At 44.3% G+C, this 27,691-nt stretch overlaps 1 protein-coding gene and 1 long non-coding RNA gene across 2 annotated transcripts in view; both read left to right on the top strand.

The window, feature by feature from the left end:
* The first annotated feature begins 1,348 nt into the window (after window positions 1–1,348).
* The window catches only part of RASGEF1A (RasGEF domain family member 1A), a 58,908-nt gene continuing 32,565 nt past the window's right edge, over window positions 1,349–27,691 (top strand). Inside the window, exons 1-3 of the mRNA XM_081329741.1 lie at window positions 1,349–1,869; window positions 12,696–12,875; window positions 21,631–21,759. Of these exons, the coding sequence (XP_081185867.1) occupies window positions 1,690–1,869; window positions 12,696–12,875; window positions 21,631–21,759 (489 nt within the window). The 5' untranslated portion in view covers window positions 1,349–1,689. The remainder of the gene's footprint in view (window positions 1,870–12,695; window positions 12,876–21,630; window positions 21,760–27,691) is intronic.
* LOC308669197 lies at window positions 13,490–14,306 on the top strand. The gene is made up of 2 exons (XR_014026720.1): window positions 13,490–13,603; window positions 13,693–14,306. It is a non-coding gene; the product is annotated as an uncharacterized lncRNA (long non-coding RNA).

Below are 27,691 nucleotides of genomic sequence, written 5' to 3'. Positions count from 1 at the left end.
GTCACCTGAGTGGTGCAAATGGGTGTGGAGCCTTCTTGGAACTGCTGAAAGGACTTGTCTTGTAGACTGGAGATAGATTATGTTGTATTCCCCCTCCCATTGACAGAGGGCTGATCAGTTTTGACCTAGATGGCCTCTTTGACCCCTCTTTCAAACCCGCGGTCCTCTCTGTCCAAAATGTGGACATTGCTGTCTTCGAAAAAGTGGCCTTTGTCTTTTTAAATGCAGATGGATTGCTGACTCTTGCCCTGATGTGTTGTGCCACGGGTTTATGTCTTCAAAGTAAAACCAGAAAGTGCAGTTGCCTCGTTGTCGTTTGGGACAACCATGACCTGGAAGACTGAGAATCTCCACAGACACACAGAGCTGGATTTCAGCCCTCTAAAAATTCACGAGGTGGGGACTTAAGACAGAATAATTTTAGAGCTTTCAGGGGACCCATTAATGGGGAAGTTTGAATGAACTTCGCCTCCTCTTAAGAGCGCTGCCTCAAAATGCAGTATTGTCCCATCGCTAATAAACATGTAAGAGATCACAGAAGGGATGGGACGGGTGAGGAAGAAGGAGAGGAGATTGGAAAGCTTTCATTGCTTACATTATCTTTTAGTTTCCTTATGTTTCGGCATGCTCCATAATCCTCATTCCTTCGCAAAGAACTACAGTTTCGAAAATGTTCTCCTTGATTCAAAAGTTCAACACTCTTGAATGGGACACTACCAGATATCCTATGGATGTAATTGCAGGAATTCAGTATGTCTAATCTGGGGAAAAGAAGGATGAAGGGAAGCATGATAGCAGTCTTCCAATATCTCAGGGGCTGCCCCAAAGAAGAGGGAGTCAAGCTATTCTCCAAAGCGCCCAAAGGCAGGACAAGAAGCAACGGATGGAAACTCATCAAGGAGAGAAGCAACCTAAAAATACGGAGAAATTTTCTGACAGTGAGAACAATGAATCAGTGGAACTACCTGCCTCCAGAAGTTGTGGATGTTCCAACACTGGAGGTTTTTAAGAAGAGATTGGACAGCCGTCGGTCTGAAACGGTCTAGGGCTTCCTGATTGAGCAGGGGGTTGGACTAGATGACCTCCAAGGTCCCTTCCAACTCTGCTACAGGTAGCCATTTAGGGACTGCTCAAAGTTACCACAGCCCTGAAGAAAAGTCAGATCAGCTTTGGCGGCCTTCTGCCAAGCAAGCTCAATGGGGGAAAACCAGCTTGGCTTAACAATCCAGTGTGACTGACGTAACCATTGCAAGGTTTCGCTGGGGGGAAAAAAAAAAGCAGTCGCAAGGAAAGTCGTAAGAACGGGGTCAGAGCTCACTGAAGGTGTTTCACTAGGCAACATCAATTCTGGGCTCAGCCGCGCTTCTAAGTTGGGGACTGCCTGCCTTTTCTTCTTACCTAACTTCCAGGCAGCCAGTGGGTCCTCGTAGCTTTCTTGCCCACCCTGTCCTGGTGCTTTCTGAGCTAGCAACAACTCAAGGAAAGATCCAGGAGCTGCACTTATCCCTAACCTATCTCTTTCCAAAAAGGAGAAGGGGCCTTGTTTTAAAAAATAAAAATAAAAAAAAAATCCCAAGGCTGGCACAAAAGATAGATGGGGGTCAACCAAGCGCTCCTTTTGAATCCGACAAGCCTCCGCTCAGCCAACAGTGTGCTGTGTCAGCTGCTGACGTCAGAGCCCGTCTGGAAATGGGATGCTTTGCAAGCTTTGTTATTTTAGATCTGAGCTGGTTGGAGAAAGAGAGAGAGAGAGAGAGAGCGGGCTGCTCTCTCATTCCCACACTTCTTGGGCTGAAAGGACGATGCTGGGCTAACCAGGGACTGATCCATGCCAGAAAACCTATGTACATACTCCAGAAAGCCATGAGGGTAAGGAAAAAAAATTGGTGTTTTGTTTTTTTCTCCTTCCAAAGCCTGCCTTTCTTTGTTTTTCTTCCTTCCTTTTTTGCTCCCTTTCCAAGAGGCTAGCTAGACGGTTATATTGGAAATGTTGAAGGGAAAAAGAGACTTGATTGATTGAGTCTACTCTAGGCAAGTGGTTCAAAAGTCACTGTTGGCCGTCCGGGCTCACCGTGGGAGAAGCTCAAACTTTAAGGAGAGATTGGAACTTGTTCTTTTTTTTTGGGTTGGATTCTAGTCCAGCGTATGTTTCGCTCCTGCTTCAAACTGCCCTTTCTGGTTTGGCTTCGTCATTTGGCTGCCGTTGGGTAAATAAACATAACAACAGGAGCCTTTGGAGGCAGCAAAAAAAAAAAAATGAAAAGAAAAGAAACACACACACACACGCCTTTAAATGGTTTTTATTTAGAAACAGGAGAGCTGCAGCAGCTGAATTCTTGCCGCCTTCTTGACAGCGAGATAGACATAACAAGTGCAAGGACTTTTAGCCTCCATATGGGGAGGTGTGCAAACATTTTTTTTGTGGGTTCAAGCGTTCCTGGCGGGCGAGAGTTCTTTTACGCAAAACGCTCACTAGCTTGGAACTGGAGGCTGTGTTTGTGTGCATTTTGCTCTGCTTCCTGGAAGGAAAAGAAAAAAAAAAGCTTGGGCACAACTGGCAGACGGATGTTGTTCACTTGGGCACTCTTCCAATGCTCGCTTAGCTGGTTGAGGGTTGGCACAGCACATTTGCCCCCAAACTGCAGTGAATTGGCCAATTCAAAGGAGCCAGACAGTCCACTGTTCGCAGCTTTTCTGTCTAAGGTTGCCTCCCCCCAGATGTGGGGAACAAGTGCAAGCCTCCTGGGGGCAAGGAGGCCTTTGTTCATTAACCCAGATGTAGAAAAAAAATGAAAGTTTTCTGATAAGCTTTGAAGCCACCGACTTCATGCCCATGGCTCAAAGGGAATTCAAAAGCTGCTGATGAGTGGAGAATGAACATTTCAAAGCAACTGCTGTATGCGAATAAATAGAATAACAGAGTTGGAAAGGGACCTTGGAGGTCTTCTAGTCCAGCCCTCTGCTCAAGAGGAAACCCTATACCATTCTGGGCAAATGGCTTTCCAGTCTCTTCTTAAAAACCTCCAGTGATGGAGCACCCACAACTTCTGAAGGCAAGTTGTTCCACTGGTTGATTGTTCCCATTATTAGGAAATTGCTCCTTAGTTCCAGGTTGCTTCTCTCCTTGATGAGTTCCCATCCGTTGCTTCATGTCCTGCCTTCAGGTGCTTTGGAGAATAGCTTGACTCCCTCTTCTTTGGGGCAGATATTGGAACACTGCATTGCCGGACAAATCTAATCAGAAATTGTCCCATTGGTTTTGTCTTACGCTGAAAAACGGAGAAGGTTGCTAATCAGCTAGACTCCTGCCTACAAGAATATTTTTTTTAAAAATTCCATTTATATCCCGCCCTTCTCCGAAGACTCAGGGCGGCTTACAAACTTAGAAGTAGCCTTCATTCTATGTATATGCCTGCTTATTAGGGCTTTTCACACACACCCCAAGCGGCATTATTACAAAGTGAGCTTAATTGCCCCCAACAATCTGGGTCCTCATTTTACCTACCTGGGAAGGATGGAAGGCTGAGTCAACCTTGAGCCTGGTGGGACTCGAACCTGCACTAATTGCAGGCAGCTGGTGTTACTTAAGGAGGCATTAGCCCACTGCTCCACCAAGGCCCTTCAATATGCTCAAAACAAACCACAGATGGCTGTTTCCTAGTCACAAGGGCAGAGGTTGACACATTGGCTGGTAAACCACACTTAGGGCTTGTCACACGTGCTGAGCAACGTGTGCCAGTTTTTATCTCTGGGGACTTTGTCAAAGAAAGACTTGGATGTTGCCCAGAGATTAAACAATGGATGGCAGTTAAAACAAGGTGGGTTTTTTTCTTTCTTTCTCCGTGGAAGAGAGACAACAAAAGTTGAAGCCATGTTAGGAAGCAAACTAATCGTGCTCATTCAAGGTGGCTGATCAGAATCTTCCATTTATTAAAGTTTTGATGCCCCTGATCTCCCTGATACAACAACTCGGCTTACGACATAATAAAAAAGGGGAAAAAAAGAAAATAATAATTACAAAGCAATTAAAAACCAGAGGATTAAATTGGAAGCTCAATGTCACAAGGTTGAGTCCTTTCTTCTTCAGACATAATACGGAAAGCATTAAGAAGGGCAACCGCCCTGGGATGTTTACAGATATTTTATAAAATGAAGTTTCAGGAATATTTGGGTCTCGACTGTATTTGCAGAAAACAACAACAATGAAGATAAAATGCATCAATGATGGGATGAGAGTTGTGCAAGTGTTTTTTATTATGTAGAGTGTAGAGGTTTGTGTATCTACATTTGTTATTTACATGTTAGAATAGAATAGAGCTAGATGGGACTTTTGAGGTCTTCTAGTCCAGCCCCCTGCTCAAGCAGGAGACTCTATACCCTTTCAGACAAATGACTGTCCTGTCTCTTCTTAAAAACCTCCAGTGATGGAGCATCCACAACTTCTGGAGGCAAGCCGTTCCACTGGTTAATTGTTTTCAACTGGTTAACTGAGTTAACCAAATGAGTTAATCAACATGTTGGCAAAAGCGGATTCTTGCTTTCCTTCAGGAGCTCATGGCTCCTTCAGTTTTATCCACAACCACAGCCAGGTGAAGTAGGCTGGGTTGAGAAAGAACGTCTGCTTCAAGAGCTAAACCCATCATCCTTCCACAACTCTGTCTCTCAATTCTTAGCTGACCCCTCATTCAAGTCTTCTTGCACGAGTGGGATTCTTTGATAAACAATTGAGGGAACCAGATGCATCTAGTCTAATGAAGTGAAAGAGTAGGGATGAGTTGATGGCAGTTTTCCAATACTTGAAGGACTATCACAAAAAAAGATGGGGGGGGGTTTGTCAACCTATTATCCAAAGCACATGAAGGCAGGAAAAGAAGTAACAGATGGAAACTCATCAAAGGGAGAGCCAACCTAGAATTAAGGAGAGATTTCCTGATGCTGAGAACAATTCATCAATGGAACAACCTGCCTCCAGAAGCTGTGGATGCTCCAACCCTGGAGGTCTTTCAGAAGAGACTGGACAACTGTTGTTTGAAGCGGTATAGGGTTTCCTGCCTGAGCAGGGGGTTGGACTAGATGACTTCCAAGAACCCTTCCAACTTTATTAGTGTTGTTGTTGTTGTTGTTCCTTGGAACCAAGGGAATCCCAGATCTTTAACAAGGACTGGAATTTTATTTTATTTTTAAACCTAGTAGTAGATCATTTTTCCTGTATAGCTGTGTAGAGTCACGTGGCAGTGAAATGGGCAGTATATCAATTTAATAAATATGTAGACCCCCCCCAAATAATGGCATGGATGCATCCATGAAGTTATGCAAGTTCCTAGGCGGTTTGAAGGCGTATCTTTACAAATACCTGCTGGAGGAGAACCAAGATCCCTCTTGCTTTCTGTTTTCAACAATAATAGCCAGCTAGGTAATTTTGCGTCTGGGAGACTTAACGGAGATGAAAGGAAGGGCCCGTCCTGGGTGGGCTGTCTGACATCAGCCTCTTCTACAGAAAAGCTGTTTCCCTGAGCTGTCAGAGCTAAGAGCCTCTTACAGACTCTTTGTCAGAGAACGGTGCAGCTCCGCGAGCAGTCAAAACTTTGCAACTGTCAAACCAGAGGAAAACGTCAGCAAGCTCAGATCAAAATGAAGGGTTGTAGGAGCAAAATATACATTGAGGAACGGCTGCAGGGCTTGCGTTTGGCTAGTCTAAAGAAAAGAAGAAACAGGGGTGACCTGATAGCAGCGTTCCAGCATTTGAAGGGCTGCAACAAAGAGGAGGGGGGGTTCACGTTATTCTCCAAAGCACCAGAAGGCAAGACAAGAAACAACAGGTGGAAACTGATCAAAGAGAGACGCAACCTGGAATTAAGGAGAAACTTCCTGACAGTGAGGACAATTAACCAGTGGAACAGAAGTTGTCTCCAGAAATCGTGGGCGCTCCATTACTGGAGGTTTTTAAGAAGGGGGCTGGACTAGAAGACCTCCAAGGTCCCTTCCAGCTCTATTCTATTCTCTATTCCTTCCTTCCTTCCTTCCTTCCTTCCTTCCTTCCTTCCTTTGCAACAACTTGCCTTCAGAAATCATGGGCGCTCCATCACTGGTCTGAGATGGTATAGGTCCTCCTGCTTGAGCAGGGGGCTGGACTAGAAGACCTCCAAGGTCCCTTCCAGCTCTATTCTATTCTATATAAGAAGATCTCATTGGAATACAGGCAGTCCTGTAGATACTTTGCAAGAAAACAAGCAAGCTCAGAGAGAACCTAAGACCTCTCATTTCAACCCTGAACTATATTCCCCTTTATTGGTCCCATGAGGAAGCCCTCCCTCCCATCAGTCCTGACTTTGCTACATGCGTGTCATCCCTCCCCGAACAGAGGTGGGAGGGGAATAAGGTTTCCCCCCATTCCAAAAATGCATAATACAGGCATGCATTCAGATTAACCATCTGCAGACCTTATAAGCCACCCATCAGAAACCTCACCCCTATACCTTGAAATGGGCAGAGCAAGCAAAATCAAGCCCTCTTCTATCTAGCCAATTCCCAGTTTGTCAAACTACCCTGCATTCCCCCAAACAAAGCCTTGTGACTACATTTATGAAATGACCCTGAAAAATTACCCCAGAAGCACTTTGGCATGCAAACACCCTGCTTCGTTCCTCAATTAGATTTCTTTCAGTTGCTGTACATTCTGTCTTCAGATTCCACTTCTCGTGACTCACTCCCAAACATTCTGAATGGCAAACTTTGGACTGAACTGCAGGAAGAATGTTCCTGTTTACTATTAGGAACATTTCTTCTCCTAATTTGTAAATAGCCACGCAGCATTTGTTGGACCGAAATGTACAAGTTCTATTTTTAACTGTTTTGAGCAGAAACTGAAAAAACTGTTTAACCATTTCTTTCCTTTAAAAAAAAAAGAAGTCGTTTCTTAACATCAGCGCCAAGGGGTTGAGTGAACAGAGACAAATTCTCAAATTGTTAGATAAATATTAAGGGCAATTTTGGAAGAAGCTGCCTTAAAAGGGAACAGAGCTTGGAATTACTGCTTTGCACAGCAAAGTATCAGCAGCACATGTTGTATTTCTGTACTCATTCCTACCTTGTGGTATTTCTGCTTTGAGTTTGGCATCTTTGTTTTCTCCTTCTCCGTAAGTGAATGTAGACTGAGAAAGAAAGAAAGAAAGAAAGAAAGAAAGAAAGGAAGGAAGGAAGGAAGGAAGGAAGGAAGGAAGGAAAGAAGGAAAAAGAGACAGAGGAAGGAAGGAAGGAAGGAAGGAAGGAAGGAAGGAAGGAAGGAAGGAAGGAAGGAAGGAAGACAGGTAGAAAAGAAGGAAGGAAGGAGGAAAGAGAAAGAAAGGAAAAAAGAAGGAAGGAGGGAAAGAAAGAAAGAAAGAAAGAGAAGGAAGAAAGGAAGGAAGGAAGGAAGGAAGGAAGGAAGGAAGGAAAAAGAGAGAGGAAGGAAGGAAGGAAGGAGGGAAAGAGAGAAAGAGAGACAGAAAGAAAGAAAGAAAGAAAGAAGAAAGAAAGAAAGAAAGAAAGAAAGAAAGAGAAGGAAGGAAGGAAGGAAGGAAGGAAGGAAGGAAGGAAGGAAGGAAAAAGAGAGGAAGGAAGGAAAGAGAGAAAGAGAGAAAGAAAGAAGAAAGAAAGAAAGAAAGAAAGAAAAAGAAAGAAAGAAAAACCAACCGCCAATAGTGCCTCTTGAGTTAAGCCCCTTCAGAGAGAGAAAGCAAGAATGATTTTTTCCCTTTAGTTTAGTAGATAACTCGGGAGTTACTGTACCTAACTTAACATTAAGATCTTGTACGGAACAGCATCCACTGCCTTTCCGCTGATTTTTATCTGCTTTGTTTAAATGGGAGCATTACAAGAAATTAGGACGCCATCATGCGGTGTCTGCTACCATCGTAGGAGACGTGACATTTTGTTTCGCGTGGAGTTGAGTTTAACTGCTGGTGATTTATAAAGGTAAAGGTAAAGGTTCCCCCGCACATGCGTGCTAGTCATTTTTGACTCTAGGGGCCGGTGCTCATCTCCGTTTCAAAGCCGAAGAGCCAGCGCTTGTCCGAGGACGTCTCCGTGGTCATGTGGCCGGCATGACTGGACGCCAAAGGCGCACAGAACGCTGTTTGGTGATTTATAGGGACATGTAAACTTTTTTAAAAAAAACATTATATGGAAATGGTTTGGCACTGTTTCCTTCTTGCCTGCTATGCTGACCTCCCAGCCTGTATTTCCAAGATAGTCCGCCATGAAAATTCTCTCCAGGGCTGTCCTGGATCGGTGACTTACAGCTGGATGTTCTCTTCCATCTGGGCAGCTCCAGATGTGTTTGAAAAACGTTTGATAACAGCCCGTAGAAGTGCCAGTTCCGAGAAACGTAAATCCTAACTTTAAAAAAGTATCTAGCATTGTAGGAGAAGGGTAGTAGTAACCTGCATAAACAGAGACTTATCCAAATAAGCTTTAAGAAAAAAAAAGATCTTGTAAAACTCTCTAATAGGGGCTGGCTGAACTGCTAAAATATGAAAAGGCAGAACATTTTTTCTCCAACTATCGGCTGCAAAAGAGAAATGTAAGAATAAGGGTAGAGAGGCAGAAGAGGAAAAAAAATGGTCATCAGTCACGTTTTTTCCTGTGCTGTTGTAACTTTTGAACAGTCGCTAAATGAATTCTTGTAAGTCGAGGACCTACTTGTGTTCACGGAGGATGGAAGAATTGCCCTGGAACAAAGGAAGGAAGGAAGCTGGTTTTGCTTGGGCAGCTTCTGATAGATTCCCTTAGCTGAGTAACCTTGAAAACTCAGAGTAGTAAACATTAATCTATCAAGAAACCATATGGGGATCTTGACTTAAATTGCTTTGACATCTGCACTGTAGTAACAGTTGTTTTTTTTTCTAAATCAGTTCTGGCAACTTGTTTTTTCCCCCCCTCTGCAATTTGCTCGATATTTATAGTTGTTGACTGTTGCACAGTGGAGTAAGACACTGGAGGCAAAGAATTGAGACCTTGGAAAAAGTCTGGAGAAGAGCAACTGAGATGATCCAAGGCCTCCAGACTAAAGCATACGAAGAACGGCTGCGGGACTTGGGTTTGGCTAGTTTAAAGAAAAGAAGAAATAGGGGAGACATGATAGCAGTATTCTGCTATTTGAGGGGCTGCCCCAAAGAAGAGGGCTCATGTTATTCTCCAAAGCCCCTGAAGGCAGGACAAGAAACAAGGGATGGAAACTGACCAAAGAGAGAAGCAACCTGGAATTAAGGAGAAACTTCCTGACAGTGAGGACAATTAACCAGTGGAACAGCCTGCCTCCAGAAATCGTGGGCACTCCCATCACTGGAGGTTTTTAAGAAGAGACGAGACAGTCACTTGTCTGAGACGGTATAGGTTCTCCTGCTTGAGCAGGGGGCTGGACTAGAAGACCTCCAAGGTCCCTTCCATCTCTATTCTATTCTATTCTATTCTATTCTATTCTATTCTATTCTATTCTATTCTATTCTATTCTATTCTATTCTAGTCTATTCTAGTCTAGTCTAGTCTAGTCTAGTCTAGTCTAGTGTTCTGTTCTACAATGTCTATCCTATCCTATCCTATCCTATTCTATCCAACAGACCTATGTTGCAAATGAATGACCACAAGAATTATTGGGAACAATAGCAGGGAGGGGGGAAAGAATAGATCTCTGCCATTGGCTGAGCAGTGTGGGTGTGCTGTTGTACATCATCAAGCAGAAACATGCCAGGCCTTCTGAACTATGTGTGGTTATTATTTTAGGATTAGGTCTTGGTTGCAGATCGCTGGCTTCTGATCAGCTTAGAGAAATTGTTATGTGTTCCTACCTGTTTTTTTTTCCTGCTTCCTCAGCAGTGTTTAGTTTCTGGTAAATTAGCTTTGGCAATGAAGCTGGCACTCACTGGTCCTCAAAATGCTGCTCTTTGCTTAGCAGGGGACCAAAGATAGCCGATACATTTTGATTCAGAATAGAATAGAATAGAATAGAATAGAATAGAATAGAATAGAATAGAATAGAATAGAATAGAATAGAATAGAATAGAATAGAATAGAATAGAATAGAACAGAACAGAACAGAACAGAACAGAATAGAATAGGACAGGACAGGACAGGACAGGACAGGACAGGATAGAGCAGGAAGGGACCTTGCAAGGTCTTCTAGTCCAGCCCCCTGCTCCAGCAGGAGAACCTATAGCATCTCAGACAAGTGACTGTCCTGTCTCTTCTTAAAAACCTCCAGTGATGCAGCGCTCATGGTTTCTGGAGGCAGGCTGTTCCACTGGTTGATTGTCCTCACTGTCATGAAGTTTCTCCTTAATTCCAGGTTGCTTCTCTCCTTGATCAGTTTCCAACCATTGTTTCTTGTCCTGCCCTCTGGTGCTTTGGAGAATAATTTGACCTCCTCATCTTTGTGGCAGCCCCTCCAATACCAGAATACTGCTATCATGTCTCTGCTATTTATTCTTTTCTTTAGACTAGCCAGACCTAAGTCCTGCAGCCGTTCTTCATATATTTTAGTCTCCAGGCCTTGGATCATCTTACATTGCTCTTCTCTGAATTTTTCCCAAACTCTCAGCATCTGTTTTGTGATATGGTGACCAAAATTGGCTGCGGTATTCCAGGTGTGGTCTTACTAGGGTTTTATAAAGCAGTACAAATACTTTGTGTGAACTTGATTTTATGCCTCTGTTTACACAAGCCAGGATTGTATTAGCTTTTTTGGCTGCTGCTGCACATGGCTGGCTCGTGGTCAAGTGATCGTCCAATAGGACTCCGAGGTCCCTCTCACAGTTCTAGAATGGATCATAACTCAAGAGCCACGGCTAGGGAAAGAAGCTGTTGTCCAGGTCTCAAGCTGGCAAAGACAAATCGAGAGGAAGCATTGACACACCAAGAGGACATTCCAAAGTGGTTGCCTTTGGAGAGTGATGGGTGCTCCATCACTGGAGGCGTTCAAAGAGAGACTGGACAACCATTTGTCTGAAATGGTCTAGGCTCTCCTGCTCAAGCAGGGGGTTGGATTAGAAGACCTCCAAGGTCCCTTCCAACTCTACTATTCTATGTTCTATCTTTCCAACCAGTGGAGACTAAGCAAAGAGGCACCTTCTTCCATGTCAAACCTGCAGAACTTGGACCTCCTACTTGAGCAGCGTGTTGGACTAGAAGACCTTTGAGTTCCCTTCCATCCCTATTGTTTTATTTCCTATTTTCTACGTTCCGTCTTTCTAACCAGTTGAGATGGAGCACCTCTGAGCAAAGAGGCATCTTCTTCCAATGCCAGACGTGGAGAACTTGTCTGAAATGGTATAGAGGGTCTCTTGCTTGAGCAGGGGGTTGGACTAGAAGACCTCCAAGGTCCCTTCCAGCTCTGTTATTCTGTTATTTCTGTTGTTTAACTAAGCATTGAACAAGGCCTAGGACGTAAAGGACCTTGAAATTGTCTCTCAAATTATTACTCACTGTTAAAGGTTTTTATATATATTGGTTTCGAGCCATTCTGTTCTTTCCGGCTCTTAAATTGTATTTAATCAGTTTTTAACTCATTTGAGAGCTTTTTTTTAAATAGATGGAGACTTCTGAATGATTTTAATTAATATGTCCTACCCCAATAAAACAAAAAAGTCTGTGGTTCTGTGCATGTCTTGGTGATTAAATGTACTGTGTTAGGTTTAATGCTTTGTAACAATTTTCTTTCTCATTATGCAGACTGCTTTTTTAACCCTTTAATTGGGAGACAAATCTTATCCTGTCAACCAAATAAGAGCATGAACAGGGGTAGCACATTCGTTAGAATGCAGTAATTGCAGGCAAACTCTGCCCGCAGCCTGGAGTTTGATCCTGACCGGCTCAAAGTTGGCTCAGCCTCCCATCTTTCTGAGGTCAGTAAAATGAGGACCCAGACTGTTGGGGGCAAATATGCTGACTCTGTAAACCACTTAGAGAGGGCTGTAAAGCACTGTGAAGCAGTATAGAAGTGCTATTGCCACATTGCCTTCAACAATCTGGGTCCTCGTTATACTGACCTCAGAAGGATGGGAGGCTGAGCCAACTTTGAGCTGGTCAGGATCAAACTCCAGGCTGTGGACAGAGTTTGGCTGCAATTACTGCATTTTAACCAATGTGCTACCCCCGTTAGGCCTTTAATTAAATCACTGGATCACTCTATCACTGGACGTTTTTAAAAAGAGGCTACACAGTCACTTCTCTGAGATGGAAGTTCTCCAGCTTGAGCAGGGGGCTGGACTAGAAGACCTCCAAGGTCCTGTTCTATTCTATTCTATTCTATTCTATTCTATTCTATTCTATTCTATTCTATTCTATTCTATTCTATTCTATTCTATTCTATTCTATTCTATTCTATTCTATTCTAGTCTAGTCTATTCTAGTCTATTCTAGTCTAGTCTAGTGTTCTGTTCTACAATGTCTATCCTATCCTATCCTATCCTATCCTAATCTATTTTACAAATGTAGGCTTATGAGACCCAGCCTTCGAGATTCATCTGCCCTAGTTTCCATAATGATCACTTACCGCAGGAGGGCATATTTTCCTTCTATGCACTTTGTCACGAGCCAGTCCAGGCTTCCTGGTGCATAAGAGCAGCAAGTAGGCATGTCTTCCTAACAGAGGCCCGGCCCCCAAACCCTGGGACATGCATGTTGCTTACTCGCCCTTCATGTTGCTTCCTCTGTTTTTATAGGAAACTATGCCACAGACACCGATCTTTTCCAGCATGCTCGGGACGGGATGTAGAGGACAGGTGCAACCCGACACGGGCGAGAGGAATGGCGATCCTGTTTATCAGGATGGGAACCTCATCTCTGGATCCCTGGAGGTCCTCATCCAGCACCTGGTGCCCACCATGGATTACTATCCAGATGTAAGTAGATGGTTTATTATGCCACGCATCTTCGGCTCTTGCATGTCCCTAGATTCCTAGAGGCAGGCGTTGATCATACAGGTAGTCCTGAACCGCAATTGAGCTCGACATTTCTGTCGCTAAAAGGGACATGGGCCACAGTGGTTAAGTGAGCCACTGCCGTTGCTAAGCTGGTAACGTGGTTATTAAGCAAATCGGGCTTCCCCCGGTGACTTTTGTCAGAACGTTGCAAAAGGGGATCGCATTACCCCGGGACGCTGCAAATGTCATAAATATGAGCCGGTTGCCAAGCACCTGGATTTTGAATCACATGAGCAATGCTACAATGGTCATAATGGTCAAAAAGGATCATAAGTCCCATTTTTCAGGGCCATAGTAACTTTGAACAGTCACTAAATGAACTGTTGTAAGTTGATAACTAGCTATATTACAGGCTTTTGCAAGTAAGTGCTTTTTTTATCAAGAGCTCCAGAAATAATTAAAAAAACCATTCCTTCCTTAATCCTGGAGTTGTTTGTAGGCACCAACAGCTTCCTGCTTTGGGAGAGGATATTCTAGGCATAAAGTGGTATCTGCTGAAGAAATCTTGCAAGCAGAGGCGCAAGAATGTCTAACGGCAATCTGAATGAATCCTGGTGGCGCAGTGGTTAGAAGTGGCATTGCAGGCACTCTGCCCACTTGCAGGAGTTCGATCCTGACCAGGTCAAGATTGATGTCGTGGTGGTGCAGTGGTTAAAATGCAATATTGCAGGCAAACTCTGCCCACTAGCAGGAGTTCGATCCTGACCGGCTCAAAATTGATGTCATGGTGGCGCAGTGGTTAGAATCCAATATTGCATGCAAAGTCTGACCACTGACAGGAGTTCGATCCTGACCGGCTCAAGATTGATGTCGTGGTGCAGTGGTTAGAATGCAATATTGCAGGCAAACTCTGCCCACTGGCAGAAGTTTGATCCTGACTGGCTCAAGATTGATGTATTGGTGGCACAGTGGTTAGAATGCAATATTGCAGGCAAACTCTGCCCGCTGGCAGGAGTTCAATCCTGACCAGGTTCAAGGCTGACTCAGCCTTCCATCCTTCTGAGGCTGGTAAAATGAGGATCCAGATTGTTGGGGACCAGATGCTGACTCTGTAAAACTGCTTAGAGAGGGCCGTAAAGCACTGTGAAGCGGTATATAAGTCTAACTGCTAATGCTATTCTCAGCATCACCAGCTATCATTCATCACATCGTGAATAGAAAGCTGTGCTAATAAAATAAAACAAAAAACAGCTGATCTTGGAAAGTAAAGCAGGATCAGATCTAGTTAGTAACTGGATGAGGTATGTCAAGAAAATCCAATTGTTGTCGACTAGACTGGAAAACTAGAAACAATTCTTGAAGATGTCAATTCCATGTCACCCCTATCTAGATTTTTGCCAAAAAAAACAATGCATGGGCATGTTGTGATCCATAGAAAATGACAATAATAATAATAATAATAATAATAATAATAATAATAATAATAATAATAATAATAATAATAACAACAACAACAACAACAACAACAACAACAACAACAAGAATGATAATAATAAAAATAATAAAGTTGGAAGGGACCCTGGAGGTCTTCTAGTCCAACCCCCTGCTCAGACAGAAAACCTAGAACTAAGGAGAAATTTTCTGACAGTTAGAACAACTAACCAGTGGAACAACCTGCCTCCAGAAGTGGTGAATGCTCCAACACTGGAGGTTTTTAAGAAGAGACTGGACAGCCATTTGTCTGAAATGGTATAAGGTTTCCTGCCTGATTAGGGGGTTGGACTAGATGATCTCCAAGGTCCCTTCCAACTCTGCTATGCTGTTATTCTGTCTTGTCACTCTAGTTCCACTACTCACATCCTGCCCAACTGAAACACGGAATTCCTTTGGCTTGGCAACTAATGCATTCTCATCCAGGGCTGAGAGAGTGCATTTCTGTAATAGATCAGGCAAACACCTGCCTTGGACGTTTGGCTGTTAATTTTGGAATTGCATTAGCACACAGTCCAGTGGGGGTGAAAAACCTGCTTTTTCACATTTCCATTATGCTTCTCTGGAAAGGAATCGCAGTAATGTCCCAGGTTGGGGGTGGAGGGGGGGGAGAGAGAGAGAGAGAGAGAGAGAGAGAGAGAGAGAGAGAGAGAGAGAGAGAGAGAGAGAGAGAGAGAGAGAGAGAGAGAGAGAGAGAGAGAGAGAGAGAGAGAGAGAGAGAGAGAGAGAGAGAGAGAGAGAGAGAAGGAAGGAAGACGAAGGAAGGAGAGGGAGATGACTAACCATTCTAGTTAAATCAGAAGAGTGCAAAAAAACAAGAAAGAAAGAAAGAAAGAAAGAAAGAAAGAAAGAAAGAAAGAAAGAAAGAAAGAAAGGAAGGAAGGAAGGAAGGAAGGAAGGAAGGAAGGAAGGAAGGAAGGAAGGAAGGAAGGAAGGAAGGAAGGAAGGAAGGAAAAAAGATAAAGAAAGGAAGGAAGGAAGGAAGGAAGGAAGGAAGGAAGAAAGAAGAAGGAAGGAAGGAAGGAAGGAAGGAAGGAAGGAAGGAAGGAAGGAAGGAAGGAAGGAAGGAAGAAAGAAAGAAAGAAAGAAGGAAGGAAGGAAGGAAGGAAGACAGCCCTTTAAAGACAGCCCTTTAACTTCTGCATCATTTGAACTTTGACATCTTAAAAACCACAAACAATGCATCTCGAGTGAAGCGCCTTTAGAGAGAAAGCAAGAATTATTATTATTATTAATTGTCCTTTAGAAGGAAGGAAAAGAGAAGGAAGAAGGAAGCAGAGAGAGAGTGAGGACTAACTATTCTAGTTAAATGAGAAGATGCAAAAAAGAAAAGCAGAGAGAGAGAGAGAGAGAGAGAGAGAGAGAATTTTTCACTTGGAGGGAGTAGCCTTTTTTCCTTCTGTCATGCTAGAGAAAAGAAGAGAAAAGAAGAGAAAAAAAACAACCACGCAGGCCCTCCGGGAAAATTCACTCGCCTAGAAGGGTTTGTTTGGCACCCAGAGAAATCCGCCTCCTGGCTCAGGGGCCGATAACCTCCATGTCTGGAATTTGGGAATGGAATGTGCTTAATGCTCACCCTCCATGCGTGACCGCTGCAAAGAGCCCTTCCTCCCGAGGCTCAAACAAATAAACACTTCCAGACTCGGCATAAATTGAGGGGCACAATATGCTGGGGGGGGGGTTGTTTCGTTCCTCCTCCCCCCTTCCTCTTCCCCAGAAGATATTTCTACACTCTTGCTCCTTAACTAGCAGTTACTCTTTGAGTCTCTCTTCTCCTCTTGCTTTTTCACCCTCTCCATCCACCCTCCTTTCACCTCCCAGGTCTCTTAGCAACAAGTTTGGGCACCAGAGGAATTCGCTTCCTTTCCCCCCCCATTTTAACAGAAGGCCTGAAGCCGCCTTTGGTCCCGTTTCCAGCTCATTTCGAAGGGTTTTCATTTGTTGTTGTTGCTGCTGCTGCTGCTGCTGCTGTTGTTGTTGTTTTCTTTGCCCCCAAATTTGTGTGATCTTCTGACAACTACACGGGAGATAATGGTTCAATTCAAGGTTTTCTCATTCCTTTGGCTCATTTTTAAAATCACAGCTGATATACCATCCATGCTGTCCTTCCTTCTTTCCTTCCTTCATTCCTTCCTTTTCTTTCCTTCCTTCCTCCCTCCCTCCCTCTCTTCTTTTTCTTTCTTTCCTTCCTTCCTTCCTCCCTCCCTCCCTTCCTCTCTTCCTCCCTCCCTCCCTCCTTCCCTCCCTTCCTTCCTTCCTTCCTTCCTTCCTTCCTTCCTTCCTTCCTTCCTTCCTTGGGGGAAATGGACAGATGTTTGTATAGTAAAATATCTTATCCTGATTTCACTTCTTTAAGGACAATTGTATATTGAAATGTTTAGCCATCTTTCCTCCCTCCTTTAGCCTTCCTCCCTCCTTCCTTTTATTGACCCAACTCCTTCCTTCCTTCCTTCCTTCCTTCCTTCCTTCCTTCCTTCCTTCCTTCCTTCCTTCCTTCCCTGTTGGTTCAGAGGAGTTCTTTTTTTGAGGCACATGGGGGTTAAGACAAAAGCCTGGGAGATTTGGTCAGTGTGATTGTATGAAGCTTCAAAAGGAAATCAACCTGACGATTTTTTGGGGGGAAGGGCTGACACTGATGCTGAAGCTCCAATACTTTGGCCACTGAAGGAGAAGAGGGGGACTCTTTGGAGAAGACCCCGACGTTGGGAAAGAGGGAAGGCAAAAGGAGAAGGGGACGGCAAAGGAGGAGACGGTTAGATGGTGTCATGGACATGGATGGACATGGGTTTGGGCAGACTCTGGGAGACAATGAGAGGATGGGGGGGGGGCTGGAGTGCTATGTCAATGGGGTCATGAAGAGTCAGACATGACCTAACGACTGAACAACAACAAGAACAAAACAGTAGGATGCAATGCTTAGTAGACCCTGGGAATACCGAGCAAGACAGTTAAGAGAGGATTGCTGAATTCGGGTTAGAAAGCACGAAAAGCAACGTCTCCATCAGCCCTGACTGTTCTTTGGAAGGACAGAGACCGAAGCTCCAATGCTTGGCCACCAAAGGAGAGGAGGGGACTCCTCGGAGAAGACCCAGATACTGGGAAAGAGGGAAGGCGAAAGGAGAAGGGGACGGCAGAGGGTGAGATTGGGTAGACCCAATGAACGTGAATCTGGGCAAGCTCCAGGAGACAGTGGAGGACTCGGGGAGGGGCTGGCATGCTGTGGTCCATGGGAAGTAATCTGCAAATACTTCTCGTCTGCTTCTAAAAGAATGCATTTCAAACTGGGCAACTTTTTAAGAGGTGTGGACCAGTCAGGGTTGATTTTACACATCACTGCCCTGCGATTTGTTTCTAGTCGCCCTCTGCCTAAGGGGATGTGGAACAAGAAGTGAAACAATTTGCCCCCGGAAGTTGTGGGAGCTTCCAACACTGGAAGTTTTTAAGAAGAGATTGGAATAGCCATTTCTCTGAAGTGGTATATAGGGTTTCCTGCCGGAGCAGGGGGGGTTGGACTAGAAGACCTCCAAGGTCCCTTCCAACTCTGTTATTCTATGTTCTGCGTTCTGTCTTTCTAAGCAGTTGAGGTTGAGCATATCTGAGCAAAGAGGCATCTTCTTCCATGCCCGACTTGCAGAACCTGTCTGAAATGGTATAGGGTTTCTTGCTTGAACAGGGGGTTGGACTAGAAGACCTCCAGGATCCCCTTTGAGGTCTGTTATTCTGTTCTTTCTGTTCTTTAACGAAGCATTGAACAAGGCCTAGGAGGTAAAGGAAATTGTCTCTCAAGTTGTACTCGCTATTAAAGCTTTTATGCAAACTGGAAGTTTTTAACTGGACAACCATTTGTCCGAATTGGGGTAGGGTTTCCTGCCTGAGCAAGGGGTTGGACTAGAAGACCTCCAAGGTCCCTTCCAACTCTTGTTATTCTGTTATGTAACATGGAGGAAAACAAATGGGCTTGAACTCCACACTTTGAAATGAAGGTTGGGGAAAACACCGCCTAACACTCTCTGGGTGTGTTTATCCACACTTAGACCAGATAGCCAGCAAAGGAAGGGGGGGAGGGGGGAGGAAAAGAAATGAGGCAATTGTCATTTCTGAACAAGTTGTTCTTGGTTGTTCCTCTCCTTGCACCCTACATCAATCATCAGTCACATCAACTCAGCTATCTCCATGCAGGCAGACAGATCAAGGGCTAGGCCTCCCTTCCTGTCTGTGGCCAAAGGTCCCTCCTTATTTCCACTGCATTAAGCAGCCAGAATTAATTTTGAGACTTCCTCCGTGGAGGTCTGCTTATCGCTCTTTGCTCACCCAAGCCGTACATGTTAAAAAAACAACAACCCAGTCCTAACAATCTGTCCTCTTGCAGAGATGTTTTTTTTCCACACACAGGTAGTCCTCAACTAACAACAGTTGAATAGAATAAAGATGGAAGGGACCTCGGAGGTCTTCTAGTCCAGCCCCCTGCTTGAGCAGGAAAATCTATACCATCTCAGACAAGTGACTGTCCAGAACTCTTCTTAAAAACCTCCAGGGATGGAGCGCCCACGATTTCTGGAGGCAGGCTGTTCCACTGGTTAATTGTCCTCACTGTCAGGAAGTTTCTCCTTAATTCCAGGTTGCTTCTTTCTTTGGTCAGTTTCCGTCCATTGTTTCTTGTCCTGCTGCCTTCTGGTGCATTGGAATTTGTGGCTCAATTGTGGTCATAAGTTGAGGACTACCTGTACATCCAAATAAAATTATTGGCATTTGCTTCATCCCTTTGGAATCTTTTCAATGGTTATATCCTGCTCCCAGATTGGGGGGAAAAAGGAGGAGGAGGAGGAGGAGGAGGAGAAGAAGAAGAAGAAGAAGAAGAAGAAGAAGAAGAAGAAGAAGAAGAAGAAGAAGAAGAAGAAGAAGAAGAAGAAGAAGAAGAAGAAGAAGAAGAAGAAGAAGAAGAAGAAGAAGAAGAAGAAGAAGAAGAAGTTCCGAGGGATGACCCTCAGCAAAAGAAGTTTGATTTAATTAACATATGCATCTCAAATGAAAGTCCTACAATGCTGTTCCTATAATATTGAATAATGGAGCTTTGAGGTTGAAGCTAACCATCTCTTACTGGTCACATCCACCTGACCCACTAGAGTGGGGAGGCAGGGAATGTTGCAGGTGCCCTAAGGAGGTCCATCTGGTGGGACCTAGAGGAAGGGACTTCTCCGTGTGGCTCCTTCCCTTTGGGACATCATCCCTTTAGAAATTAGAGTGGAAATGAGGAGGAGGAGGAGAAGGAGGAGGAAAAAAATATGGCCTTGTAAAACTAGAGGCAATTCTAATTCACCCAAAGGGACAAAAACATGCTATATGGAACTCAACAAACGTGGCAATACCTGATTGTCATTCAAAGCAAATCCCTGTAAATTGGGATTTGCAGCTTTGAGCAGAAGCTCCCTTGCTTTTGAGAGCTAATCAGGACTGAGCCACGATTCATTACAATTGCTTGGCGCTAAGTATAAAGGCTTCCAAAACTTTTATGAAACCTAAGGCTGGCTTTGGTTTGGAAGACGACGCACAGAAGCTTTCCAGAGACAAAAATCTTCAAAGAATCAAAGCCAGAAAAGAAATAGAGTTGGGGGGGGGGCAAAAAAATCTTTCGGTGCCCTATTTCAGTCCCTTGAACTGCAGCTGGTGAAAGCTGCGCGAAGCATTCAAAAGGGCCGTTTTCCCAAAGTGGATTCCACACAGACAAAAGCCATGGCTTTGAAACGTTAGGCCGGTCCCCATTTTTGCAAGATTTGGGCAGCTGTCGAAGGCCCTCCCCGTGGGTGCCTGGTGTGCTTGTGCGCTTCTAAAGGGGCTGCTGGCGGGGGGGGGGGAAGGGAGGGCGAATCAGCTGTTCCATGCGGCAACGCACATGTGTAAATAACACAGCTAGCTTTCAAAGCAGCCTTGCGAGTCTGGTTTTGTTGTCAAAAGAGAACAGAAGTTAACGGGAAAAACCTAGTTGGAAGGGACCTTGGAGGTCTTCTAGTCCAACCCCCCTGCTCAGGCTGGAGACACTATATCATTTCAGACAGATGGTTGCCCAATCTTTTTTTTAAAGCCTCCAGTAATGGAGCATCCACCACTTCTTCAGGCAAGCCGTTCCACTGGTTTATTGTTCTAAGCGTCAGGAAGTTTCTCCTTAATTCCAGGTTGCTTCTCTCCGTGATTAGTTCCCATCGGTTGCTTCTTGTCCTGTCTTCAGGTGCTTTGGAGAATAGCCTGACACCCACCCACCCCTCTTCTTTGGGTATGTGTGTTTCTCAGCTCTGCCCACCCCCCATCTTCAATCTAAGCTCTACTTGAGAGCCACAAACGTGGAAGGCCACAGAGAATCACACAAATTCTGATTTGTGTGAATGCATTTCTAGTGGAGGTGTCTTAAGCCTCCTTATTATGGAGACCCTATTTTGGTCCATTCATAGCAGATTCCTGCCTTGCCTCTATCTGGGAAGCTCAGCGGACATCCATTTAATAAGCTACTTCACCTTGATAGAGCATCGATTTGACACTTTCCAGCAGAGCACTGATAAGATAGATGCTTTCTGGGGATGCTTTGATACAATTTGGAGTTGTGTTGTTTGAATTTCTTTGGTATTCAGGGGGGCTGGGGGTGGAGGAGAATGTTTATCATCCATTTTTGGTTTAATTCTGATATTTGCAGTTCTGTTCCATAAGCTATTGGGGAGGATTGCTAGCCCAACGGCAACTAACTAATGGTGTGTTTGGTCACCATTTTTCAAAAGATAAATGCTCATATCTTATACATGTTAAATGTTTGTTAAGCATTCAGAATACACTTGCTTTAGTCCCAGACACGGGACAAATCTTATTTCCTCTTTCAGCCTAGCCCAAGGCCATCTACAGGCAGTAGCCACAGCAGTGGCAGCTCATATTTGTGTAAATTTTTTGGCTTTTAGCAAAAAATCTCCCAGAAGAACGAAGCTGAAGCCACCAGCCTGAGGATGACGGTTGAGATTTCGTCGAAACATTGCTCTTATACCTTCAATTCTACGTGGGAAAAACCCCGAATAACCAAAGATCTACACACACACACACACACACACACACACACACACACACACACATATTAGATGGATGGATATAGTTATAGATATAGTTATAGTTATAGTTATAGATATAGATATAGATATAGATATAGATTCCTGGGGGAAATAAATGTTAAAGTTCCTTTCTCTTTCTTTCTCCCATCTTTTCTATCCAGAGGACATACATTTTCACCTTCCTTCTGAGCTCCCGTATCTTCATTCATCCTCATGAGCTCTTGGCTAAAGTTGGACATCTCTGCCTGAAGCAGAAACAGCAGCTGGAGACCGGGGTGGAAGCAGACAAGGTGAGCGAGTGATCAAGTTGTTCTCTCATTTTAGCTTTGTACTTCCTTTCCTTCTGCGGCGACATCTACATCACGAATGGCCAGTTCTCTCAGCTCCTCCAGTCGAAAAGTTCCGCTTTTAAAATATACACGTTTCCATCAAGAGCGCAATGATTTTTTCCCCCCTAAACCTAAATTTTGAAAATTAAACAAAAAGGACAGTAGGGATATCGATCCAAAGGGACCAGGTGGTCATAATAATAGGGAAGGTTTACCCACACACCATGTGCAGCTATAAAATATTGGCAGAGACACTCTACAAAAATCAAAGCTGGTTGATGGCCTGCACATAGAAACATCGGCAGGAAATCCTGTCTTGTGGTTACGCGCTAAACTATTTATCGTTCCTACGGGAGCGTCACCGGCGACTAGCGAATTCTCAAAGAAACTCTTCCAAATCATAAGCCGGCGGATTAAAACCAAAATTCAGTGCGGCTCAGATCAACCTGGGAGGCTTCTGCTTGTCAAGTCAACCCGACGTCTCAAAATTCCCAACTGCATTACGCATTCAGTGGGATGTGAGCCCTGCCAAGGGAGGCTAAAGAGAAAGCCGAAGGAAATCCATAGGACTTTAGGAAAACAATCCGAATATAATATTAAAGCAGAACCAGCCTGGTTGCTGAAAACGTGGGACATAAAATCATACGTGAGTGTGGCTAGTCCTCAACTTAAAACAGGTCATTCGGTGACAGATTTGAAGTTACAGCGGCATTGGGAGGGTGGGGGGGAGAGAAAGGGACTTGGGGCCATTTTTCAGACTTATGACCACTACAATCACACGATGGTCACGCAATTGGAATTGGAGTGCTTGGCAACTGGGTTCGTACTTATGACTCTTGCAGTGTCCCAGGGGGGTCAGCTGATCCCCTTTTGCGACTTTCTGACAAGCAAAGTCAATGGGGAAGAAGCCAGATTTACTTACAGTAGTGGCCCAAATTGCGGAAACCTTTTTGGGAAAAGCGTCCACTAGAAATGTCACCTTTGGTTAAGTTTCCACCAGTTTTTCTTCTAATTTCTTTATAACTGTAGCCTTGTTCGCTTAATAGTACTATTCTACATCGTTTTCTGGGCGACCAGTCAACTCTTTGCACCATTGCTTTAATTTTATTATGTTTTACAAGCTCACTCAATGAAAGAACACAAAAAAACCCCAACCAACTTGATAGGGATCACATAACACACTGACAAATGTCCTCCTCTCAGCTTCAATGCATGACATCAATAACCGGATCCTACTGTGGTCTGATTGGCTCATTGCCAAACCAAGATGACACCCAATTGGCTCTCTAAACACTTGTGCTCATTGGCTACAATCGGATGAAGGAAAGCTACCTGATATCAACCTGAGCAAGTTGTGCTTCCTTTTTTCTGGTTATTTGGCTATAACTTTTCACAGAATACAGATAATTGAACAAACCTTGTTGCATTACATTCTTGATGAAATTATCTTTCCATTGATATATAATTTTATGGTACTACTCTAAAATAAAAGTGGTGTTATTAGCCATCAAACCGCAAAAATACACTTTTCCCAGAAGGTTTCCACAATTTTGGCCACTAGTGTGACAGCCAGATTTGCTTAACAAACATGTCACTAACTTAACAACTGCAGTGTTTCACTTAACAATTGTGGCAAGAAAGGTTGTAAAGTGGGGCAAAACCCATTTAACAACCGTCTTACTTAGCCAACAGAAATTTTGGGGTCAGTTGCGTTCTACATATCCCAGACAGTTAACAGGGAACAATTTCCTGAGTATCTTCACTTTGTTCTGTTTGGTATACACATCAACAAAATTGCTTCAAAACATGTTCTTATGCAACATGCCGATTTGTTACAAAATCTGGAACAAGCACCTGACTTGTTTTTAAATGTCAAATCCCAGTTAAGAGTTTGATCTCTTTCAAGGCAATGTCTCCTCTTCGTGTTTACCCTGGGTCTGAAGCTGTTTTGCAAATGCGCATGACTTTCATATCTCTCTACCAGTATCAAATGCAGAAGGAACAAATATTTTGGGTTACAAATTCCTTGAACTGAGCTGGATTCTACAGACATACAGTATATCTGTTATTTTCCTGGGAACAATCTCAATTGCTCTTGTTTTTGTCTAGGGTTTTGAGAGAGAGAGAGAGAGAGACAGAGAGAGAGAGAGAGAGCGATGGAGAGATCGATAGATAGATATGGAGATGATAGATAAATAGATAGATAGATGATAGATATGGATGGATGGATGGATGGATGGATGGATGGATGGATGGGGATGATAGATAGATAGATAGATAGATAGATAGATAGATAGATAGATAGATAGATAGATAGATAGATAGATATGGATGGATAGAGATAGATAGATAGATAGATAGATAGATAGATAGATAGATAGATAGATAGATAGATGATAGATAGATAGATAGATAGATAGATAGATAGATAGATAGATAGATAGATAGATAGATAGATAGATAGATAGGCAGGCAGGCAGGCAGGCAGGCAGGCAGGCAGAGACTTCCCAGTCTACCTTTGTGGAGCCTTGTCTAATCAATAATCAACTCTGATTCTGCAAAGGTCTTTTGAGTTCAACCAAAACCCTGAATGCTGCCTGGGTTAATACAGTGAAAGAAAGTAATAGATCTGCCTAAAGGTGACCCCTGGGAATTTAGGAGAAGAAACAAAGGGTTTGGACCATGTTCTGTCACCCTCTCCTTCCTGACCCCTTTGTAACCCTGTGATAAAGTCATCAATATCCAGCTGATGTTCCTTTCATGTGTTCCTTCTGCTTCAGCAAAGAGACGTGGAGGTTTTGGGAGCACGCCATGTTTGAAGACGTCTCAGGTCCCTTCGTTTGTCGACGATGGGGATGGTGGGGATGGGGGAGTCAATCGAGTGCTTGAGCCAGGGGTTGGACTAGAGGACCTCCAAAGTCCCTTCCAGCTCTATTCTGATTGATTCCCTGATCAGGGTGCCATCCCAAATCAAAAGTGTTGGGCGCCACAAGAAGGAAAGCGGAACGTTCTCTTTGCAGACACCGGCTTAGGACAAAAGGGACATTCAGATGGAGCTCACCCGGTTCCTTGAGACATCCGCCGAAATTTCCCAGCGTTCAATTTGGACGATTATAAATGAAATCCCCAACTCCTCCTGCTGGATATTTGCAGGACCGTCTGCTGCCAGGAACGACTTCCCATCGCCCGGTGCGCTCACACAGGGAGGGCCTCCTCAGGGTGCCGTCGGCTAGACAATGTCGGCTGGCGACCCCCGGGGGGAGGGCCTTCTCTGTGGGGGCACCTGCCCTGTGGAATCAGCTTCCCCTTGAGCTCCGGATGGCCCCGGATCTCCGGTCCTTTCGTCGCGACCTCAAAACATTTCTTTTCCATCAGGCTGACCTGGACTGACGATAGGGTTTGTTTTTTTTTAAAAAAATGTTTTTAATATTTTATCACTGGGGCTTGTTAGTTTAATCTTTTTTTTTAACATTTGTATTATTGTGTTTTATTGTTGTTAGCCGCCCTGAGTCCTTCGGGAGATAGGGCGGCATATAAGTCCCAATAATAAACAAACAAATAAATAAATAAAAGGGACATTCAGATGGAGCTCACCCGGTTCCTTGAGAAACCCGCCGAAATTTCCCAGCGTTCAATTTGGACGATTATAAATGAAATCCCCAACTCCTCCTGCTGTGACACAGCAGGGGGCAAGTGACCCAATTGAGAACGCCAAGCTTGGGGTGTCTTAAGAACACCACAACGGATAGCAGCAGTTCCTTCCACACCGTTGCCGGGGAGAACATGTGGATGCTTCCACGGATGACAAAAATCTGAGCTAGATCTGGAGTCTCACTCCACACACACCCCCACACACACACCACTTTGGTTTGGTTTTTTTTCATGTGATAAGGCTCAAGGAAGAATTTCTGGGAGGGTTGTTATTATTTTAAGCAGAGTAAAGGTAAAGGTTCCCCCGCATATGCGTGCTAGTCGTTTCCGACTCTAGGGGCCGGTGCTCATCTCCGTTTCAAAGCCGAAGAGCCAGCGCTTGTCTGAGGACGTCTCCGTGGTCATGTGGCCGGCATGACTAGACGCCAAAGGCACACGGAACGCTGTTACCTTCCCACCGGGGTGGTCCCTATTTTTCTACTCGCATTTTGACGTGCTTTCGAACTGCTAGGTTGGCAGAAGCTGGGACGAGCTGGGATTCGACCCGCCAAACTGCCGACCTTCTGATCGACAAGCTCAGTGTCCTAACCCGCTGAGCCACTGCGTCCCTAGTATTTTAAGCAGAAGTGGAACTCAAAGCGAGCATCCTTTTGTAGAGGAAATTCTAAAAAAAATACATCTTCCTTTTTTCTTTTTTTTTTCTTCCTAAAGGGAAAAAAATTGGCCTCTGTTGGACTCTCTCAATTCCCATGGAAGGGTGCAGAGCGCAGAAGGAACAAGCCATTTTCCTTCCCCTTTCGAAGGAAGGGGAAAAAAAGAGTCACAAACTTTTCAGCTGATCTGATTAGAAGGGTGAACAAAGGAAGTCCTTGATTCTCACAGCTTCACTCAGAGAAATTTCTCGATCCGCTCCCGGAACAAGCATTTAAGAGTTTCCCACCCTTGGAAACTCACTTACAATTAATACCCAGCCACCCATACTAATATAAAGAAACAGGATGAAGTTGTGACAACAATGGACACCAGGAGCAAGGAACAAAACTCCCTGTGACCGAGAGGGGTGGGGGGACCAGGAAGTCCCCCACCCTCCGAGACATGGTTGACTGACTCAATAATAAGGAAGCATATTTCCAAGTCTCTCTCCAGCAATGTCCCATTGAAATCGGATCACCTTTGAACCCAAGCTAATGCCCAATGAAGATGGAGGAATCAACTCTTTATAAATGTGATTGCACTAGGCAGAGTGTTGTGGTTTTCTTCTTGGCAAGAAGTCCTCCCACCTAACTTGGCCAGCCCTTGAGTGGTGTGCTAGTGTGATCCATTCGCAGGAATGGTGCCGGCAAGAAAGTCAAGATGGAGGCTGCATCCCTGCAAGGTCGCACTTCTCTCCTGTAAACAAAGGGGCCAAGTCTTGAATTGTACAGCTGTGGCCTTCTGATTTTATTTTATTTTTATTTTTTTGACCCTCCTCATCATGGATGGCCCTGTGCTGGGTGCCCTATTATAAAAAGTAATGACATTGGGACGAAGCTAAGGTTGATTTGATCTCACAGAGTTGTATGCTTAATTCGTCGTTACGTAATTTGCATGATCGATCTCAAGTCATGGCTTCCTTCGCCCGTCTCCAGATTAAAAACCCAAATCCCACTGCAAATTCTTGAGGATGTTCAAGGACCACAACGCACTTTGCCAGGGATGATGAGATCAGTACCTTTTGTTCTCTAGTGTAAAAATTGCAAAAACACACCCATTTGGAAATGCTGAAACACTCATCACTTCAAAACCCAGGCACCAGCCTGATATGTCCCAAAGGTGATTTTTCAGGAGGCAACTAGACATTCTTGCTTTTTCTTTTTTAATAAATAATAATAATAAAGCTTTATTGTCAAAGTACAACATGTGTACATTGAGATTAGCTGAGCCTCCCCCCGTGCTCTCTCCCCCCAACACACAGTGACAACAAACCCTCCATCCCACCACACTATGTGAACCAACCACACCACACACCGGCCTCCCAAGTCAATTCTGCATAAGATTATGTCCCATTCAAAAGCCTAACAGCCCACGGATAAAAGCTATTTTTCAGCCTGTTGGTACGGCTGGCTATACTCCTGTATCTCCTACCGGATGGTAGATGTTTCTCTTCTCTTCCAAGAAGCTTCTTCAGCTCTGACTAGATGGTGGGGAATGGAAGGATTTATATTCTACTCCCCACCATCCAGTCAGAGCTGAAGAAGCTTCT

This window comes from Vipera berus (assembly GCF_964194415.1).
Source record: "Vipera berus genome assembly, chromosome: 5".
Classification (NCBI taxonomy): Eukaryota; Metazoa; Chordata; class Lepidosauria; order Squamata; family Viperidae; genus Vipera; species Vipera berus.
Note: the sequence above shows the minus strand (reverse complement) of the source record. Positions and strands in the feature narration are given on the sequence as shown.